The sequence below is a fragment of the Euleptes europaea genome, chromosome 11 (assembly GCF_029931775.1).
Source record: "Euleptes europaea isolate rEulEur1 chromosome 11, rEulEur1.hap1, whole genome shotgun sequence".
Classification (NCBI taxonomy): domain Eukaryota; kingdom Metazoa; phylum Chordata; class Lepidosauria; order Squamata; family Sphaerodactylidae; genus Euleptes; species Euleptes europaea.
The window spans coordinates 15,660,439-15,682,693 of NC_079322.1; the positions used below are offsets into that span (position 1 = coordinate 15,660,439).

Sequence of the window (22,255 nt, forward strand, 5' to 3'; positions counted from 1 at the left end):
GGCCGAAATAATTGCAAGTCCATAAAAGAGCCCGTTTTGTTTTAGCAAAGTAACCATAAAATGGACAGGAGAGCATTATGGTAAGTGGAGTCTAAATGGAGGCTCTCAGTTTGACCTCCGCTAACGGATACCAATTTGGAGGAATGTGGACGTGCAAATAGCTGCGTTAATCGAGAAATTCGACCTAGTGTTTAATTGGTTCCTTGCTACACATGGCTCAAGTGCCTACCCCAACCTCTTGTTTTAGCAGATAATGGAAGCTTGCAATACTAATTTAAGGACAGTCAATAACCTCTCCCCCTCACTTCTTTATAATCTTAAGCTTTGTTGAAGATTTGTGCTTCAGAGGATCTTCTATTTTGGATGTGAAATTGTTTCCAAACTTATGAAAACATGAACCAAAAAATTCCAGTTCAATGGGATAATCAAAACAAATGGGAATAACAATGTATTTGTTTCATTCCCCCACTCCTGGCATTTTGCCTTTATCTGCCCACAAAACCACAACTGTTTCTAACTGAAATTTGGCAGAAAGCATCCCTAAGGATACAATCTCGGAGAATTTCATCAAAACTGGATGGGAAACAAAGAAATTGCAGCCAGAAATGTTTCTCAATTAGACTGACAGAAACTAAAATGAATATAATAATGAAAACAAGCTTGTCTAATAGTGGATTGGCTTTAACCAGTTTTCCTGCAGGGGGAAAAACCCAAAACCAATCAGTTTGTCTGCAGGTGAAAAACCAAAACCACCCAATTTTTCTGCAGGTGACCACCAAAAGAAAAAAAAAGAAGAAAAAGAAGAAGCTATACTGAGAATCAAGGGGCCTGCATGTTCAAGCACGATGGGGAATGTAGTATGGAAGGAAACCGGGTGAAATTTGCTTTTAAAAGCCAGCAGGATCCAATCAAATGAATATAACGAAAACAAATGGAAATTAAGAAAAAAAAAACAAAAAAAATTCATTTGCACATTTGTTTCTATTATTGCAGTCTAGCCCCTCCATTACAGACGCCCTCAACACAGACCGTGATCCTGGGTCCCTTAAAGAGCAGAGGAGAAAGTCTGGTTGCCTGACCTTTCATCTTCAGTGACTAGACTGGTCAGCTTTGTTGCCAGATTATTAGACTGCTAGCTCCATCTCCAAACTAACCCATAGTATTCCCCATTACTATATACGGGTGTGAAAGCTGGACAATGAAGAAAGTGGACAGGAAAAAAGTCAATTAATGTGAAATGGGGTGTTGGGGGAAGGTTTTACAGATGCTGTGGAATGCCAACAACACATATCAGTGGGTTCTAGATCAAATCAAGCCTGAATGCACCCTAGAAGCTAAAATGACTAAATTAAGGCTATCGTACTTTGGTCAGATTATGAGAGAACACAAGACTCAGTGGAAAAGACAACAATGCTAGGAAAAATTGAAGGCAGCAGGAAAAAAGGAAGACCCAACATGAGATGGATTGACTCAATCAAGGAAGCCACGGCCCTCAGTTAGCAAGATCTGAGCAAGGCCATCAAGGATAGGACATTTTGGAGGACACTGATTCATAGGGTCGCCATAGGTCAGAAGCGACTTGACAGCACTTAACAGAGCTTGATGATTCTTGAGGTTTGTTCAGAATTTTCTGAGGTGAGGTGAGAAAAATGCCAGTCTTTGCCTCTTTTTGGGAAAAGGCCCAACAAGAGATGGATTGACTCGACAAAGGAAACCACAGCCCTCAGTTTGCAGCACCCTACGCACATCGTGGCAGGGCCTGGGGACAGAATGGTTGTTTTGCTCCTCAGGGATTTCCGCTCCCAAGGAAGTAGCAATCCCAAATAAGCAGCTTCCCCTCACAGTTATGCACATTCCTAAGTGCTGTCAAGTTGCAGCCAACTGATGGTGACCCCAGAAAGGGGCTTTCAAGGCAAATGAGAAGCAGGGGTGGTTTGCCCTTGCCGTCCTCTGCAGAGTCTTCCTTGGTGGTTTCCCAGGCAAACACCGACCCTCCTTAGCTTCCAAGGTCAGCAAAGATCAGGCTATACCATGCTGCCTCCTCCCATAGTTAGCCTTGTTTAAAGGGGGGGTTGGTTCCTCCTTCTCTTCTCTCTTTTGAGCTGCTCCCCCCCTCCCATTCCAGTCCTTTGTGATGCAAAATGTAATCAGCTTGATTAGAGCAGCGGAGAAACGTTGCTTTAATCAAGCTGATTGCATGTTGCCTTGTATCTCTGCATCATGATGTCTTTCTTAGCAACACCCATCTGACCTTCTGAATGAGATTTAATGACTCGGGGATCTCCATTCCGACCTGCATCTGATGAAGGGAACTTGGACTCTGGAAAGCTTCTGAGTGTGTTAAGTGCTGTCAAGTCGCTTCTGACTCATCGCGACCCTATGAATCATTGGCCTCCAAAACGTCCTCTCCTTAACAGCCTTGCTCAGGTCTTGCAAACTGAGGGTGGTGGCTTTCTTTATAGAGTCAATCCATCTCCTGTTGGGTCTTCATTTTTTCCTCCTGCCAACTTTTCCTAGCATGACTGTCTTTTCCAGTGACTCTTGTCTTCTCATAAAGTGACCAAAGTACGACAGCCTCAATTTAGTCATTTCAGCTTCTAGGCTCAGTTCAGGCTTGATTTGATCTAGAACCCACTTATTTGTTTTTTTTGGCGGTCCACGGTATCCATAACACTCTCCTCCAACACCACATTTCAAATGAATCTACTTTCTTCCTGTCACCTTTCTTCATTGTTCAGCTTTCATAGTAATAGGGAATATTATGGCATGAATTAATTTGATCTTGGTTGCCAATATCATCTATAACCCACTGATTTCTTGAAAGCTTATACCTCCAAAATCGTGTTGGTCTCTGAGGTGTTACTGGACTTGAATCTAGCTCTTCCACTGCAGACCAACCCGGTTACCCTCTGAAACTGTGAAGAAAGGGAGACAGAAAAAGGAAGCCCCCCTCACCCACACATGGCTGCTTCAGATGTGGCTAACAGGGGACAGCACACACTACTGCCCAGTGCAGTCCACCTGTGGTTGTCCTTGGCAGGGGGAAGCAGAGAAAACATTGCCCCCTCTCCAACTACCTAGCATATCCCCCCCATTCGTATTCTTGGTTGACTCACCATTTGCGCTAAGATATCCTACCATGCTGCCCAAGCTGCTGCTGCAGCTGCTGTGAAACAATGTTGAATTCACATTCATTTTGGCACAAGAGCTAGGGTTGCCAACCTCCAGGTGGTGGCTGGATATTTTCTCCAGATGAACTAAGTTCAAGTGAACTGATCTCTATTGGCTAGAAATCAGTTGTAATAGCAGGAGATCTCCAGCTATTACCTGGAGGCTGAAGGAAAATAACAAGCACTGATGGCTACTGGAAACATCAATAAGACTTTTTATAATTCAGTCATAAAAATCAAACCTTATACAGTGAAACAGAAGCAAACAAAGTCCCGTGGTGAAAATAATTTTCTCCAGGTGAGGTCTCCCGGTTGCCAAGTTCCAGGTGAAGGCTGGAGATCCATTCACTGGGGTGGCACTAGCGGCATGCCAAGCCGCAAATGAAACAGGTACCGCAGGCAAAGGTAGTTGCAGATCGATATTGGCTGTATGTAGCCGAAGAATTTTGAGCCAAAACTTGATTTTAAAGTAAATTGTAACAAAAATTGGGGCTAAATTGCCCTTTACTTTGAGGAGAATTTCCTTAGAATATTTTAAGCCCGAAATAGGATTTCGGTATTTTCCTATTTCGCTGATGCTTTGTCCATCGGGCTTAAGGTGGCTTGAGCTAGTATATTTGACTCTATATAAGAAAAATAATACAAAAATGCGAGACTTGAATATGCTATACAATCTTAAGAATACTAATATTGCTAATATAATTATACAGAGGAGTCTTAACACATACATACCAAATGCCAGTGAATAATATCACATCTGTCATGAGGAAGGCTTGTAGCATTCTTAACAATGAGTACTCATAGCAATGCTTAAATGTGCTATATTGCCAACAGGTGCAACTAGCATTAAAGAAACAGTACATTTTAGAAACAAGAGAAGGCCTTGTGCCAATTACATGTTCAAAGCTACCAGGTCATTTTACAAAAAACAGGAATAATCATAGGCTGTATTCAATCCATAAGGAGACATTGTGTTAAACATAAAAATAAAGCGATTTTCTTGTTGAGACAGAAGTCTATATTTTGTTTTGTGTGAGGTTTGGGTGCATATTGCCAGATCACAAAGAACTGAATGTGAGTGTCAGCATGTCTCATTTCATTGTAATGTGAAACTAAAGGGGCCTCTACCACGTTATTGCGAATACGTGACCTGTGTTCACCCACACGTAATTTAATGGGTCTAGTTGTCTTTCCTACATAAAGTAGACCACATGGACATCTCAATAAATAAATAACATTTTTGCTATTACAGTTTGAGAAATGTTTTAATTTAAAACAAAAATTATTAACAGGGTTGGTAAATTCTTTTACTGGCAAAGAAAATGGGCACATGTTACATTGTCCACATCTATAATGACCCAATGGGATAGTAGAAGATTTTTTAAGTAAGGCATCTGTATGAATTAATTGATCCCTTAAAGAGGAAGTCTTTCTATAGCCAAATCTGGGCTTTATAGTACAGCCAGGAATTTCCTGTACTAGATGCCAATGCTTATATATGATATTTTGAATATCCCTGGTATGGGTAGAAAATTGTAAAGATGAGGTAATCCCTTGAAACACACTTTGCCTTCTTTGGTCACTAATTAATGTAGAACGATCCATGTTATCCACTTTAGCTCTAGCTTGAGAAATCACTTCATGTGGATAACCTCTAGAAAGAAGTACTTTGGTCAAATCATCAGCTGCTTGACTGTAAATAGCTTGTTCTGTAGCATTCCTACGAAGCCTGAGGAATTGACCATAGGGTAGGTTTTGCTTTAAATGTTTTGGGTGAAAACCCTAAACATTTAAAGCAAACCCTAACTGTATAGAAGGACTAGTACTGGTGTAGATATACTCAGTAAAGAGAAGAAATACATGTACTGCTCTCCAAAACTGGATTTCAAGACACGTCTTTCCAAATTTCTTCTACTTTGATAAACTGGAACAAAATACAGAAATAAAATCATTTACAATTTGCTGCAAATTCTTCCTAGGATTATGATGAAGGTATGCTAACTCTGCTCCTAAGCAGAGTTACATCTTTTTAAGTCCACTCCCTTCAGTGGTTTTACAAGGGGGAAACTCTGTTTAGGATTGCACTTACTGTATCAAAGGAGGCGCCAGGTGAAATTTCCCATCTAAAGAAGACAATTACACAAGATATGGGCAATAGAAATGTATATTTACCACTAGCAGAGCCCTTTCCATCAAATATGTGATAATGAATGACATCTTTATATGCACGCCATATGTTTCTACATATGTTATCATTTTAAATAGCACTCCTGCGACCCATTAATAATGAGAAGGGGATACAAAATCCTGGGGCACACGATTCTTTGAATTCCAGCTCACGAACGGTGTCATGGAAATGACTGCTACATCATTTTCATGAAATTGTTGTATTTTTACACCTTCTAACTAATGCTTAACTGGTTGACTAAGACAATGTGGGGTCACTATCTGCAAAGTCACAAATAGCTGATGGAAGACTCTGGCCTTAGAAAGAGAAAATATCAGGAGTGTGAAAGGGGCCTTTGGGAGAGGGACATTATACATGCATCAGACAGTAAAATGCATTCGGGTATTATCTTAACAATGAGAAATCTAATGCCAACGGAACTGCACATAACTATTTTTGTCAGTTGTTTATATAGTTTTGCCAGCTCTGGGTTAGGAAATACCTGGAGATTTTTGGGGTGGAGCCTGGGTAGGTTTGCCAGTTCTTGATTGGGAAGCACCTGGAGATTTTGGGGTAGAGCAGGGTTTGGGGAGGGGAGGGACTTCAGTGGGGTATATTGTCATAGCGTCCACCCTCCAAAGCAGCCAGTTTATCCAGGACAACTGATCTCTGTCTCCTGGAGATTACTTGAAATCCCAGGAGATCTCCAGCTACCACCTGGAGGTTGACAACTCTATCTGCACTGCTTCACTCAACACAGCTAGAGCAATGAAAGAAATTCTGATGCTGCCACTTCAAACTTGTACCTGTTTTTATCTAGCTTTGTAAGCTTCACTGGATATTTTTAAATGTAAAAGTGATCTAGAAATAGGGAAAACCAAGCAAAAACCAAGTATCTATTCAGATACCATGGGGCACAGCAAGTCGTTCTCCATCAGACACAGCTCTTCACCTGGAACATGTGAATAACAAAGCACCCACATATCTAGTACATTTTTATCCTGCACCTCCTCCAAGAAGCCCAGAGGAAATGCTTGGCTCTCCCTTCCTTTTTGTATCCTCACAACTGTATGAGGAGCATTAGGAATAGGGTCACCAGATACCAGGAAACAGTGGGCAATTGCCCGCCAATTAAGGGGGCTGCCCTTAATTGGCTTCCATAGAGTTTTTGGAGGAATGTGCTAGAACGTCTCCGTCACTTCCGGGTTGACCTCAGAAGTGACCTTATTGCACCCATCACCGGCGCAGCCCCACCACAACAAAGCTCCTCTCGGGGTCAAATGGGGGCCTGGCAACCCTAGTTAGAAAGTGTGTGTGTGCATGTGTGTGTGTGTGTGTGTGTGTGTGTGTGTGTGAGAGAGAGAGAGAGAGAGAGAGACTGGTACGGTTGCCAACCTCCCGGTATGAGCTGGAGATCTCCTGCTATTACAACTGAACTCCAGCCGATAGAGATCAGTTCCCCTGGAGAAAATGACTGCTTTGGCAATTGGCCTCTCTGGCATCAAAGTCCCTCCCTTCCCCAAACCTTGCCCGCCTCAGGCTCTGCCCCGAAAACCTCCCACCGGCTGCAAAGATGGACCTGGCAACCCTAGTGACTGGCCCAAGGTCATCCAGCAAGTTTGACTGCAGAATAAGATTCGGAACTCAGGTCTCCCAGTTCCTAGTCCAACACTTTAACCACTGCACTGCACTGGCACAACTAACAACTGATGTGGTTGTTTTGAGAGAGATGGGTGGTATAGTGAATGTGGACTAGGACTATTATTGATGGGAGTTCAATTACTGTTGTGGAGTCATGAAGCTGGCCTTGGGAGAGTCACTGTCTCTCAGCTTGATTTACCTCCTGTTTAGTTGCTGTGAGGCAGGCTAACATAGCCTCACAAGGTATTTCTATGTCACTATTTATGTTCAAGGCACTCTACAGTCATTATGTTTATCACATTTTGTCATCGACACCAAGTTATAGAACCCCATGTAGAATACCCAGATTACAAAATAATAACCATTAATAAATTCCTAGTTTAACCCTTCAGCTTGAGTCTCATGTCTTTATTCTGGGGGGTGGAAGCAAGTCCTTAAATGCTTGCTCACGCATGGTGTAGATCATCAGTTCCAAGTTAATTTCATTACATTATTAGCAAAGTAATTATTACTTTAAGTGGTAGACATTTTCAGTCTTTTTCTTAAACAAAACTTAATATTGAAACTTCTTTTTTTCACTGTTGCATTTTTGCATTTTTAGTTTGCATTTTTGGTAAGGTTTTATTTATAATCTTGAGATCTCTTTCCTAGACTGTTACAATCATTTTAGACTCCTAACAGTAGATATGTGAAATATGGTTATTTTTGCACGTAATGTTAAAATACACAGATGGTCAACTGTCATATATACAAACTCTTCATGGTTTGTATTTTAATGTTAAATATGAAATAGAGTTTTCTGTAAACTAATATTTAATACAAAATGTTCGTTCCTCTGAATGTTGAGAAGAACGATGAACAAACATCTTGCATGCCCAAGATAACACTTAGCATTAGAAGTCTTTACCAACCCCATGGCTTTTGTGGGATTAATTTTACAGATGTACTGCTTTATGACAAACAGATTACTGATTTAGATGTTGTGAGAGGTGCTTTAAACTTCCTTTTTATCTTTGAGTTACCAAAAAAAGAAAGGATAAAACCCTTTGTGATATGACGAAGTGAAGGAATGAGCTCAAAACACAGTAGTGCCTGAGGCTGAAAATTCAGATGGCCCTTTCTCCTTATGGTGGTGAAAAAAATATTGAACATTTGCTGCCCTTTAATGAATTCCCAGAATCTGCCACCAAAGATGGACTTCCCTGTTCCTTTTTGTTTGGAGATGAGGGAGAATTCTGCCCCCACCAGAATCTAAGTAGAACTATGGCCGCTGGTGAAAGTAGAAGCATTTCTGAAATAGATTCAGGCTCCAGGGCAGTCTGGAAATGCAGGGGAACTGGCATCTAAGGTCGTTTATGCATGGGAGTTTTACCCAAGGTTTGTTGCTTTCTGGACCCACACCTTCCTGTTGGGAATCTATGCACCAGCAGTCTCCAAGCTCAAATCAAGTCCCCACCCATTTAAATGCTGCTTGGTAATTGGCTTACTTTGTAAGAGAAACCCCCCCCAAAACCCAATTTCTGCATAAGAAAGCATTTTAAGAACAAAAAAAATAATAATAGTGGAGCAATCTGAAAGGGAGGGGGAAGAAATCAAGCCATTGTTTTCTTCTGCTCAGAAAGAGCTCCAAAGAAGCCGGAAGCATCTGAATCCCAGCCTCTTTACATGCTGCTTTGTAATTGGCTGTGAGAGAAACCAAGCTTGCTTGTCCCACACTTTGCCTTATGCACAGAGATTTCATCCGGGCATGCATAACTCCAAGGAACAACCGAGACAGACCGGGGGCAAGCGTGAGTGAAAGTACCCATGCATAAACGACCCAAGTTCACTGAGGTAGGCGTGCATGGATGTTTAGCACATGGGATAAATTAAAGCTCTCATCCACATCTGACAGATGCAGGCAGAGGGGTATTTATACCAAGGGACTTCTAAACCCAGGGCAGGGCCAGATTCTCATAGAAATTCTTTATCAGGCCCTATTCACACACTGGAATGAAAGCGTGGGAATAAAACCTTACACAGTTTGGGACCATCGTACCCACGGGACCGCCTCTCCTGGTATGCCCCCCAGAGAGCCTTACGATTGGCGAATAGTAATTTACTGGTGGTCCCTGGCCCGAAGAATGTGCGGCTGTTCCTCAACAAGGGCCAGGGCTTTTTCAGCTCTGGCCCCGACCTGGTGGAATAGTCTTCCTGGTGACATCAGGGCCCTGCGGGACCTTAGGGAATTCCGCAGGGCTTGTAAAACGGAGCTATTCCACTGGGCCTATAATTGAGGAGAGCCACAAGAAGAAGATCCATCTTTACTGGCCTCCCCATCCCGCCCCCTTTTTGAAATCTGGGGGCTGATCAGCTAATATTTGTCGCTGTGGCACCTAGGGTAGTTACGGCCATCTGAGTAGGGTTTTTAATGGTTTTAATGATTATGTTTTTAAGGATGTTTTAGATGTAATCTGTTTTTAATTATTGTTATCCGCCCTGAGCCTGGTTCTTTGGGGATGAGGGCAGGTTATAAATTTGAATAAATAAATAAATAAAAAATACATTGTATTGGATCCAGACTGAATCCCCTTTCTTGGTGCAACCCTCCTCATGACATTTCTCAGGGTCCCCTGCCTCCAAAGTGCAACATTTTGTGGAGGTCAGAGGGCTGCAGTGAAAGGGGGGAAGGCAGGAAAATTCCATTCTACAGTTGGAAAATATAGTTTGGATCCAACCCATGATCCTGGCCGAGTCACTCATGGTGCTTTCTTAAGCAGAGTTACACCCTATCAAGTTGTTTCAAGTTAATGGGTTTGGAAGGGTGTAATGCTGTTTAGGATCTCACACACACTCTCCTGGGATATAAATGGGGGCTTTAAGGGGGAGCTTGCTTTATGGGGAGAAAGGTGTGGTGGTAGATGGAGTTTGGAGTGGAGCAATTTCTGTTGTGCATTTTGGCGAACGGAACAAAACATGTGATTCAGTGGGATTCCCCCCGCAGCCTTTTAAATTTCTCTTTGAGACCCTGCATCCATCACAGTCCTAAATAATTATCCATCACTAGTATGGGTGTACATATATAAAGATGAAAAACAGGGAAAGTGCATCCATTGACAGCTAGGGTTGCCAACTTCCATGTACTAGCTGGAGATTTATTGCTGTTACAACAGATTTCCAGCCGGTAGAGATCAGTTCACCTGGAGAAAATGGCCACTTTAGCAAGTGGACTCTATGGCATTCAAGTCTCTCCCCTCCCCAAACTGTGCCCTCCTCAGGCTCCGCCCCAAAAATATCTAGGTATTCCCCAACCTGGAGCTGGTAACCCTCTTGACAGATGAATGCTGCTGGCTAGGCTTTGCTGCTGTTCTATAAAGAAGAAGAAGAAGAAGAAGAGGAAGAGGAAGAGGAAGAGGAAGAGGAAGAGGAAGAGGAAGAGGAGGAGGAGGAGGAGGAGGAGGAGGAGTTGGTTTTGTATGCCAACTTTCTCTACCACTTAAGGAAGAATCAAACCTGCTTACAACCACCTTCCCTTCCCCTCCCCACAACAGACACCCTGTGAGGTAGGTGGGGCTGAGAGAGAGAGTGACTTGCCCAAGGTCACCCATCTGGCTTCACGTCTAGGAGTGGGAAACCAATCTGGTTCACCAGATTAGCATCCACCGCCCATGTAGAGGAGTGGGGAATCAAACCCGGTTCTCCAGATCAGAGTCCAGTGCTCCAAACCACCCCTCTTTGCCACTACACCATGCTGGCTCTGTATCAAGGAGGCTAAGTGGGGTGATGCTACTGAACAAACTGAAATTTGTGATTTTGGAAGTGCACTGATCACAATTAACGTACTGGATACAAACTCTGGTTTGGAATCCAAGTTTAGCAACAAGTAAAAGCCAGTTTATCAGACAGCATGCATTCACACCTTACAGTACGCCAGACTGGAAGTTCATTTGGTGTCTGAATGCAGCTTCATCCTGGCAAAATGTAAATAAAATTTAAATTTCAGGGATACGTTTTTAGGTCACTAGGCTGATCTGAGTTGGGGGAGCAACAGGAGATGGGATTGCATTCTAGGACGATTGCTTGGGGCCTCACATTAGGAAGTCTCCCTCATGGCTGTTGTCTCACCACAAGTTCTCAGTACAGTTCAACTTATTCCGGATTTCCAGCTGATAGGTCAAAATTGAAAATGCAGGCTTTGCACAGGAGCTCAGCCTTGGCACACGTTCATGGCATCTTGTCTTGGAAGTGCTGAATTCAGTAATTCTTTGCTGAGGTGCAAAAGGAATCATCATGAGAACAGAACTGAAATCCCCACTGCTACGGGTTTGTTAACCTTCTGTCACTTCTCTTACTGCCCATTTATGGAACATCCTGTTTCCTGACCCTGAGTTAATGTTTTCTCCTTCTGTTCCTGGAAACTTTGAATCTAGTGGTTGAATTCTATATAATTATTCTATACAAATATATGGTTTATTCCATAAGGGTATCCTAAGGATGTTTCCACTCTAGCAGCTTTCCCTGGTATGATTCCATTCATACACACATTAATTCTTGAGAATCCAGATAACATTTCGGTTGCATTTCTCATCGTTTCTCAGATGTAACCCTGTTCTTTTTTAATTGCTCACTTTTAATGGTCTGGGCAGCTTTCATCATCAATATAGTATAACTTATGAACTGACAGACCTCTCATTTTCTCACCTGGTTTAATGATGTGGTATGTAACATCACCTCTTACCATTAATTGCTTGACTTTCTACCTTTATTGTTCTATAACGCCATAACTCTGCAACAGAACTCCTGGAGCTGAAACTATCACAAGCCCTGTCATACATTTAAGGCAAAAGAAGAGGAAAAAAAGTTTCTCAGTTTCGCCATAGCCAAGATTGGGGAGGGGGGCAGAGCAAATGGATTTCACCATACAAAATAAAATATGGACTGTGCATCACTTTACTTCAGTGCTCGCATGCACACAAATGCCCTTTGAATTAAAAGGAGAAAAAGACCTCCCCATGTAGGGTTGCCAGGTCCCTCTTTGCCACCGGCGGGGGTTTTTTGGGGCAGAGCCTGAGGAGGAGGGTGGGGAGGGTGGGGTTTGGGGAGGGAAGGGACTTCAATGTCATAGAGTCCCCTGGCCAAAGTGGCCATTTTCTCCAGGTGAACTGATCTCTATCGGCTGGAGATTAGTTGTAATAGCAGGAGATCTCCGCTTAGTACCTGGAGGTTGGCAACCCCATCCCCATGGCCTAGATCAGGGGTGTAAAAAATACAGCCTGGAGGCCAGATCTGGCCCCTTGAGAGCTCTTATCTGGCCCACGAACCAGCCGAGACAGCCACCCCACACACACATTCTTGATCTGTGCTGGCTAGGCCTGGCCTGGCCCGGCCAAGTGATATTTATGCCATATCCTTGTAACAAATGTGTTCAACACCCCTGGCCTAGACCATCAGTGCCAGCATTGCACTTCATGGGAGAAAGAGCCGAGGGGTAAAAATTCCCAGATAGCTGTCCCCCTGCCCCACCGAATTACTATCTTTTGTACAGAAACCGTAACTTGCGCTTTTAACACTGAGCAAGGCTAGCACTAGTAAACGTAAACCATTGGCACCCCCCACCACCATCAACTCTCCCCTTTTGCCTAAAAGTGTTCTCAATGCCCTGACCTGGATAACCCCAGGTTAGCCTGATCTCTTCAGATCTCAGAAGCTAAGCAGGGTCAGCCCTGGCAAGTATTTGGATGGGAGACCTCCAAGGAATCCCAGGGTTGTGATGCAGAGGCAGGCAATGGCAAACCGCCTCTGAGTGTCTCTTGAAAACCCTACAGGCAGGGTTGCCAACCTCCAGGTAATAGCAAATTTCCTGCTATTACAACTTATCTCCAGCCAATAGAGATCCATTCACCTGGAAAAAATGTCTGCTTTGGCAATTTGACTCTATGGCATTGAAGTCCCTCATCTCCCCAAACCCCTCCCTCCTCAGGCTCTGCCCCAAAAACCTCCCACCAGTGGCAAAGAGGGACCTGGCAACCCTACCTACAGGGTTGCCATAAGTCAGCTGTGACCTGAAGGCAAAAAGAAAATTCTAAATATCAGTCACTGGATGCTATTTTGTTTTAAAGTTGTGCAGCCTTCTGTATTTTGTTTTGCAAGTTCTCTTTTTCTTAGATTTCCCAGTCTTATGAATATCAGTACTAATTACAGAACTTGCGATTCCATATGGTGGGATTTCTGTGAAGCTGTGTTTTCCCTGTTATTTGGGTAATCAAAGAACACTGCCTTGACATATGAGATGAATTGTTTCTTCTTCCTTCTTTTTTTTAAAAGCTTAATCACGCAGTGGTTATTGAAGCTCACACATCTCTTTCAATGATTTCATCCATGTTTATATCAATTTTCATATTTATACTTCACATTTGTCTTTGGGGAAAAGCACATATGCACAAGTGACACTAAAGCCGCCACCAAAATCACGCGCCGTGAAATCTAATTCTAGTAGGTTACTGGAAGGAGTGTCGCTGTCTCTGCCTCTGTTGTCAAGCTGCAGAAATGTTGGCTGGAGGAGGAAGGGCTGTGGCTCAGTGGCAGAGCATCTGCTTGGCATGCGGAAGGTCCCAGGTTCAATCCTCGGCATCTCCAGTTAAAGGGACTAGGCGAGTAAGTGATGTGAAAGACCTCTGCATGAGACCCTGGAGAGCTGCTGCCCGTCTGAGTAGACAATACTGACTTTGATGGACTGAGAGTCAATACAGTAGACAATACTGACTTTGATGGACTAAGGCAGCTTCATGTGTTCTAGGAAACAAGCAGCAGTTGTCTCTAGCAGACTGATGGAAAAGCCTTGTTATTTCTCGCTGAGCAGGTCCTTTGGCTATTTTCTCCCACCCTTTCTCTGAGGAGCACAAGGTAGTGTCCACTTTACTTTTGCAATAACTGCATGAGGGAGACAGATCACGATGGTTAGACGTGTTAGTCTGTCAGTAGCAGTAGAAAAGAGCAAGAGTCCAGTGGCACCTGAAAGACTAACAAGATTCTGTTCTTCACAGCTAGAATGTGAGCCTATCTATCCTTAAGTGGAAAAGAGTGAATTAGACACACAATAGCAACGTAAATGCCAAAAAAGAGTAGCAGGCATGATTGGCTTAGGCGTGATAAGCAGAGGGGTAGTAGCCGTGGAGAAATTAGCATTGGTAATGAGACAGGAATCCCAGATCTCTGTTCAATCCAAAATAATGCATTGTTTTGAGCTTCATTATTTGTTGTAATTCAGCAGTATCTCTTTCTAACCTCCCTTTGAAACCCCTTTGTAAGAGAACTGCTACTCGTAAATTAGTAACGGAATGTTCTGGAAGGTTAAAATGTTCCCCGCTGGTTCCTGAATGTTGTGGTTTCTGTTGTCAGACTTATGTCCTTTTAATCTTTGTCGCAGTGACTTGCCTGAGGGCGGTTAAAGTGGAAGACAGTGATTGGTTCAAGGTCACCCGATGAGCGTCATAGCTTGAACAGGGATTTGAATCCAGGTTTCCTAACATACTATGCTTTGCTGTATCATGGACTACATAAACACAGAAAAGGAGCAATGCTATACAGGGGGAAAGAGAATGCTAGTTTCAGAGTAGTTACCTGTCATATTGCAGTAAACCTTCAAAGGTCCCAGGGTACCACTGCCATCTGGATCTACCCAGTAGGAACCTGACGCTTTCCCCAAGTGTTTATATGCTTCACAGGAGAGTTCATAAATAGCTGGAATAAACAAATCAATAACACAGGTAAATAAATTATAACAACAAAATGAAAAAAAAACATCACAATCACAGACAAAATTACAATGCTGCGTTAGGGTGTGCACCTCAATATATTTTTTTTTATTTTGGTTTCGCTATTACAGAAAGGGCATGATCTCCATTTCCACCAAAATGTCAGGAGTACCAGTGCTCTTCTGAAATCTGTTTTGGGTACATTTTTCAGATTTGTGAAAATCTGAAAATCAGCCTCCCTCCGAAAGCCAGATTTACTGCCCATAGAAACTAGAGGAAGCAGACCTGGGCGCTGGACTTCGAGGCCAGTACTACAGCCCTCTGAAAACAATGGAAGTAGACCTGGTCTCCAGAGTGCATTGAAAACAAGCCAAAATAACCTGGACAATTTGGGGAAATCAATTTCCGGGATCTTGAAATTTTCGAGGCCATTGCTTCATTTTGGGCATTTCTGATCCAAAAATGGAGCCGGTAATTTCAGGCACTGTTTTGGATTGGAAATATCTGAATGCATACTCGTAGCACTATGCAAATTTAGAAAGAAACCAAGAAAAGGCATGCAAGCATGTACAGAATTCAGTGAACGCTGCAACAGTAGCACAAACAACTCAACCAGAAATTGCAGAAGTGATACACGCTTTCACTGTAATGGAAAATTTGTCTACATTTCTGAACTGGAATAGAAATGTAAAATATATCTAAAGAAAACAAAACAGCTGAACTACAAGAAAGTTAAACCACGAACTCACTGAGACAAGAGTTTTCCAAATGTATTCTCAGTTTTGGTTGTTTGTTTTAATTTGGAAGCTATTTTGGAGTTTCACAGGGTTTTCTTAAAATTATATTTTACATTTTTTGGTTGCTCAGGAGGCAGCGTGGCTGCACCGTCCCCAGACCTGCACCAACTCCCCCCCCCCTTAGGATCGCTCTGTTAGTCCTCACTAAGTCAGTGTTTGTGTGCATTTTTGTTCTTTTGGTCAATTTACACAGCATTTTTCTTTGTATATGGGGAGTCCCCCCAAGTACGTAGAGACCACTACCTTGTCTGTAGGAGGTCGGGTTTTGTTGCTTTCATGAATGGCAGAAGGAGGACTGTCTTTATTTTTAGGTATAGTGATACAGGATGACTTCTACACCTGTGGAATTCTGCACAAACCATACTATGAGACTATATATTTTGAGAGGTGGGGGAAGGGATCCAAATGTCTTGGTGAATAATTCTGGCAAGAAGGTTTCAAGGTGATTATACAATCTGCTATATTGGAACACCTAGCCACTGTCTCGTCTGAACCCAGGACTGGATCTGGGGGGGGGGGGTCTGGCAGGCGCACTTGCCCCGGGCACAAGGAGAGGGTGGGTGCCAATGCGGGCATGGGGAGTCCTGGTATGGGGAGAAGGAACACCGCCATGCTGTGGCATGGGTGCAGCGGCCCACCCACAGCCTGGCTGGTGTGCGCGCCGGCCACCACCCTCAGCTCCTACCCCTGCTGCCCTCCCTTGCTTTCTGTCTGCAGGTGCAGCTGCCACATGCCCTACCGGGTGTATTTCTCTCTGCCCCGGGGCCTCCTGAGCCTGGCTCCAGCGTGGGTGTGCAGGCACACACATGCGTATTGGTATACACCCTCCCCCCCCTGCCCTGGGTGTTCCTTCCCCCAGCTCCATGCCTGTCTGAACCAATTTGTAGACTAAACATTATGATAGTTTACAAACCGCTTCAACAATGCAAAAAATAATAATTAATAAATGCTTATTAATTACACCACTTTCAATTATCCCAATGAATGGCTCTTGCACAGAGGACTCCCATATGATTGCCTTCTAAGAGAAGACAATTCAAAAATTCAGGTTTTTGTTTCTTCCATTCACAATGGAAAAGAGCTAGGATTTAGCCTGACATTCAGATAAATGGCACTATAATACGCAAATGTTACTTGGGGAGATTTTCCACTTTTCTTCTGTATGATGGAAAGGGGACTCTCAGTGTCTGAATGGGATGATCTACTTTGGAAATTGCATGAGAGGCAGACTATATGGAGCATCACAGATGATGAAGGAAGCTTCTTATCTAGGGAGAGGAGTAAACGCTTCCTACACTTCAGGGCTTTTTTAAAAAAAGGAGATGGGTACTAAATGATTGCTTTCTTTTCCATTTGCAAATAATAGTTACATTTTTAAATCATTGGCCTTAGATTCAGCGTCTATGCCAGTGTCTTGTGATTTGTTTCTTCTCACCTTGAATCAGATTCTGATGAATTGTAGAATAGACTTAGCATCGCCTGTTACTAGCGCCCAGAAAGAATGCTTTCCTACCAATGCATTTTGATCAAGCTGTCAATTATTTCATTTAAAGCAGCTGCAACCTTTAGTTTGGTCCATGGCCATGATAATCTTTTCTTGTAAATCTCATTGTAAGAACTGGAGAAGAGTTGAAACTTGTTTCAGGCCATTCAAACTACCTCAATTGTTATGAGGGTTGGATATGACTTAAATGTCACTTGGTCGGGCCAGGCCATGCCTCGCCAGCCCAGATCAAGAGTAGGGGAGGGGGGCTGCCTCGGCTGGCTCGCAGGCCGGATAACAGCTCTCAAAGGGCTGTTGGGCCTTATATTTGGCCTTTAAGGCAGGGAAATTTCCCTGCAGTCATCCTTGCTGACTGCTTCGGGCTTCCTTTTGATTATGCATGCCTTTTCTGCCTGTCAGAGGTTGCCTCACTCCCCCTGCGCATTTTGCCCGCATTTCCCAGATTTTGGCTAAAACAGCATCTGGAAAACACGGGCAAAACGTGCAGGGAGAGCAAGGCAACCTCTGACAGGAGGGAAAAAATATGCATAATCAAAAGTAAGCCCTGATGCAGTTGGCAGGGGTGACCACGGGGAAACAGCCCTGGATAAAAGGCCTTTGACACCCCTGATCAAAATTGCACTCTCTTTTTTTACAACTCTTGGTAAAAAAGTTATATACCACTTTTCTCGCTCATGGGGACCCAAAGCTGCTTATCACGTCATTCTCCCCTCCTCCACTCCATTCTCACAACAACAACCTGGTGAGGGAGGTCAGGCTGAAAGATTATGTTGGGCCCAAGGTCATCCAGAAAACCTCCATGGCACAGCTGGGATTGCAACGTCAGTTGTCTCAGGTCCTAGTCCAAGGTTGGTTATGCATGGCTGGTTTGCCTTGCGATTCTCCTGCGAATGTCCCGATTCTCTGCAGGGATTATGCATGGTATTCCCTTCCCTCAGGCTCAGCTTGCTTCCATACCGCAATTTCCCTGGGTTTTCCAATTCCTGCTTTATCCTGAACATAAATTTACTTCTGAGCGTATCACGAGTGTGAGTAGGTGCATAGTTCAGCCATGGGTCGGTATTCCTATGTCACAACATGCCCCCATTCTCCTACCCCTCCTCCAACTCATCCTTCAGCCAGCCTTCAGCCATTCCCTCCGCAGTGCCCCCGGACGGAGATGGTTGGTTTCTTCTCTGTGCCCCCTCACCCATTCGCACAAGCGAATGCACAATCTTAGGCTCCGCTGGCTCTCTTTGCGATTTTTAATAGTATTTTGGATGATATGATGATATATCGGTATTCCATCAGAGCGGCAGGGAAAAAAAGTAAAAAACTGCGGCGGGGGGGCACAGAGAAGGAGGCTTTTATTTTAGTGATCTTCAGCAGTGTGTGTCCAAACGCGGAGAGTTTCCCCCCTTTCCTTTTGTGCAATTCACAGCGCCGAACGGCGAACTTGCCCTTCTGTTCAAGTCATTGCATGTTCAACTGTGGAGCCCCCCGGCCCCTCGTTCCTTTTGTGAGGTTCACAGGGATTCTAGTCAGTTTCAGCAGCATGTGTACATTCTACTCTTGTGGATACAATTCTGTACTCCATCTTGGGTGGTGAAATGGCCACTCATGGGGGGAGGAGGGAAAGGGAAGGGGGGAGGGTGACATTTTTGTCAGAGTAAGCACTGCTGCCAATGCCAATGCAGCATTTCAAGGGGCGGGGACTCAGGCACTTCCTGATTTCTTCTTGTGATTTTGCTGTGCTCAAGAGACTGTCCAGGACTTTCTTAACTACAAGCAACACCAAGTATGAGGTTTTCCAATCTCGGGATATAAAAGTGTGAGACAAGAGAGGGACAAACCAGGGACATGCATAAGCGATTCAAATCTCTAACCAGTACGCCACTCCAGCTCTCAAGCAAACAACTGCAAGCAAATATCCTTTTCAGTTCCAAAACAAAGCTCTACTTTTCAAAGTCAAAAAAGCGAGGAAATCATATTGTACTCTGTCTCCTGCAGCTCAGAGCAGCTTACATTTTAGAGTTTGCATTTTTAGAAGCGCATGACAGAAACACTGTTTTCCTCTCTAATAACTAGCTGCAAACCTGCTAACCTGTCACCATGGTGAACGTCAGTTTCCAATCACCCAATGCCCACCCTAAATTGAGACACAAAGAGCTGCACCTCCAAAAGTGAAGAAGAGACAGAGAAAGAGAGAAAATGAAAAAAAATGTTTGGCACAAAGTTGATAGATCAGTGAAAAAGGAGCAGACACCTCTCTCAGACATCCCAAAATGCCCCTACAAAAAGTTGGGAGTTGTGCCAATGTCTTCTGGGATTATTTCTCAACAGAACCACATACACAAAGGGAAAAGATAAAAGGCTCAAGGAGATACCCTGGGGCTGTTAGCTGGATCCATACAACAGCCTTCCTGACACTATAAGAACCAAAAAATATATCTGAAGACCAGTCCGAAAGAATTAACCAACAATAACATTGTTTATCTACCAACCATCCAGGGGTGTACCTATGCTGCAGACTCATACTAATGTAACAAAAACAAAACACGGACTCTTAAGGAATAGATTTACTGAAGCATAAGCTTTTGTCAGTTGCATAAAATTGATTCTCTGTGGAATATATATAAGCAGAGAAAAAGAAAGCAATTGTGAATTGTGGGTTCTGACATTTCTATGCAACAGCATGGTTCAGATGTAAATAGAAACTGTAGCTCACAAACCATGGTTTGGCCAAGCCATCAGATCAGTTTGAGAGTGGACCCCAAACCAGAATTTCAAACAACAGTTTGAAGTGGGTTTGCAAGCCAGTTTAGGGGGGAAAACCACGTTTTCCCATTATACGTTGTTCATTAAATCATGGCTTGAGATGTCATTGGGCACTTGGAGACTGCCTGACCACAGAGAAGGGAGACTAGAGTAAGCAGAAAGAGAAAAAAGAAAACACTAGAGCAATTCCCAAAACTGTCCTCCCATCTTCAGGTTGGCCACAGCCTTTTCTCCCTCCACACCTCTATTGCTGCTTTTGTCTTAAAGAAAATGGCCAAATGGAAATCAAGTAAATTATTTGTTACAGCACATATGTTCCATCCATCAATGTTTACCCCTCCCCCCAACATTGATCAAGGGATGCTGTTACATGGGAGGGCGTAGCTAAGGCAGAAGGGCAACACTGAGCCATTTTGGACAGTAGCCAAGCGATGAGAGATGGGCAAGGAAGTAAGAGCCTTGGGTTGTTGTAGAATCTTTATGCATTCAAGATTTAATTGCACTTTTTCAATGGTTTTGCTGGGCTGTATGCTAAAGATCCCTTTTTCAGACCAGGTGTGTTCCTGCCCTCTTCAGTCAGTGGACTCCTCGGTACACATCCCTTTGCACTGTCCTTATATATACCAACTTAGGCTAAAATGGATTATACCATGTTTTAACAAATGGTCTGCATCTTCTCGAGCAACTTTGGAGCAAAACGTTCCGTTCCTCTTAGAGGACATCTCAAACATAGACCTTCAAACATCTCAAACATAGACCTTCAGCGTACTTATTTTGTTGCTCATTTTTGGGAGGCTACAGAGAAGAGACGAAGGAAGGTGTTTTTAAAGATGGGTTTTGTTTAAGTGTTATGGCTTTATTATTCAAGACCTCGGTCTAAGAACAGGAAGGAAGAAAGAAAGAAAGAAAGAAAGAAAGAAAGAAAGAAAGAAAGAAAGAAAGAAAGAAAGAAAGAAAGAAAGAAGGAAAGAAGGAAAGAAGGAAAGAAGGAAAGAAGGAAAGAAGGAAAGAAAGAAAGAAAGAAAGAAAGAAAGAAAGAAAGAAAGAAAGAAAGAAAGAAAGAAAGAAAGAAAGAAAGAAAGATTTCTGGGGCAGAAACCATGGTTTGGAATACAAACTTTGGTGGGCACAAACCATGGTTTGTCAATAAGTCTCAGAGATGCTAAAGAATACTTTGGCCAGGAAGAAAAAACCTGTGCATATCAAAATGGCATATTTCAAGTTGCAAATTGAGTTAACCCTATGTTTGAGATGTCCTTTAGAACTCAGTGTATTGTAGCGCAAGCAGGCAGAAATGGTCTGCGGCTGCCATTAGCGAGATCATTTCTGAAAGTGCAGAACATCAAAGAGTCACATTTCGAAGATGAGGCAATTTTCTCATCACAAGAGAGGGATCCTGATATCGACCAAATGGATAGCAATTTGAACAAAATGCACGAAGAGTTTCCTACTGCTGCATAATTATTTTAATTAGAATAATGTTAATCTTAAAAATGCCTGCTTTTTATCAGCACCTGAATATTAACCTCATTTGTTTTTATCACATGAAACACTTCGTAAAAGCTTTAATTGCTGCTCTCAGTCTCAGTTCTGGCTAAAAGTATTTTTTCTCTCTAACACGGTATCATGTGCTCAATAATTAATGTGTCATGAACTCTGTTGGAGATACACAGAGAGAGAGAGAGAGAGAGAGAAACATACACACATATTTAAAAGGCAATGTATGATGGGGTGAATTGGTACCCTTTATCAGTGTTACACCATTTTATGTTAGGGGAGCAGTTGTTCTACTGCAAACCATAATGTATGCGTACCTTACATTATATTTGGAGTAATATGGCTCAGTTCTCTCTTATACTGCATTAGAATCTTCTTGAAATCGTTGAAAGGGTCTCACAGCGCATTCCTGAGAGGAATGCCTGCGCCAGTCATAGGAGGCAGCACGGCTGCGCTGCCTCCAAAGGAGGTCCCCATCCCCGAAACCTCCCCGCGGCGTAAAAAATCCGTGCAACCCTTCATAGGGTTGCACAGGAGATACGCCACCTAAAAAGGTGGCGTATCTCACAAAAATAAAAAAGGGACGTTCCTGGCCTGAAAGGGCTTAGGAGGCCGCCTAAAGGTGGCTCCTTCTCCAGCCCGGCACCGGAACTCTCCGGGAATGCCCAGGGCCACTAACACTGGTGTAAGTTGCTCGGACGCCGGTGTGGAGAGCCCGAACGCTGGCACAGCGCCTTCCTGGCCTCCTAAGGGCTTTCGCCCTTCAGGCTTAGGAATGCACGGTTAGTTTTCTTTATATGCCTCCTCATACTTTTAATTCATCTGACAATGACAGTGTCGTCCTAAGCAGAGTTACACCTTTCTACATCCATCCACGTCAATGGGCTTAAAAGGGTAAGCTCTGCTTAGGTTTGCACTATAACAGGCAGCCCAATCCTAAGGGAGGGGATAGTTGAGCGGCAGCTGGGAATGGCGCAGCAATGGCTTAC

The 22,255-nt window shown here is 43.4% G+C and overlaps 1 protein-coding gene across 1 annotated transcript in view; it reads right to left on the reverse strand.

Moving 5' to 3' along the window:
* CNTNAP2 (contactin associated protein 2) overlaps window positions 1–22,255 on the reverse strand; it is a 744,578-nt gene that overhangs the window by 425,252 nt on the left and 297,071 nt on the right. Inside the window, exon 10 of the mRNA XM_056857035.1 lies at window positions 14,578–14,697. Within this exon, the coding sequence (XP_056713013.1) occupies window positions 14,578–14,697 (120 nt within the window). The remainder of the gene's footprint in view (window positions 1–14,577; window positions 14,698–22,255) is intronic.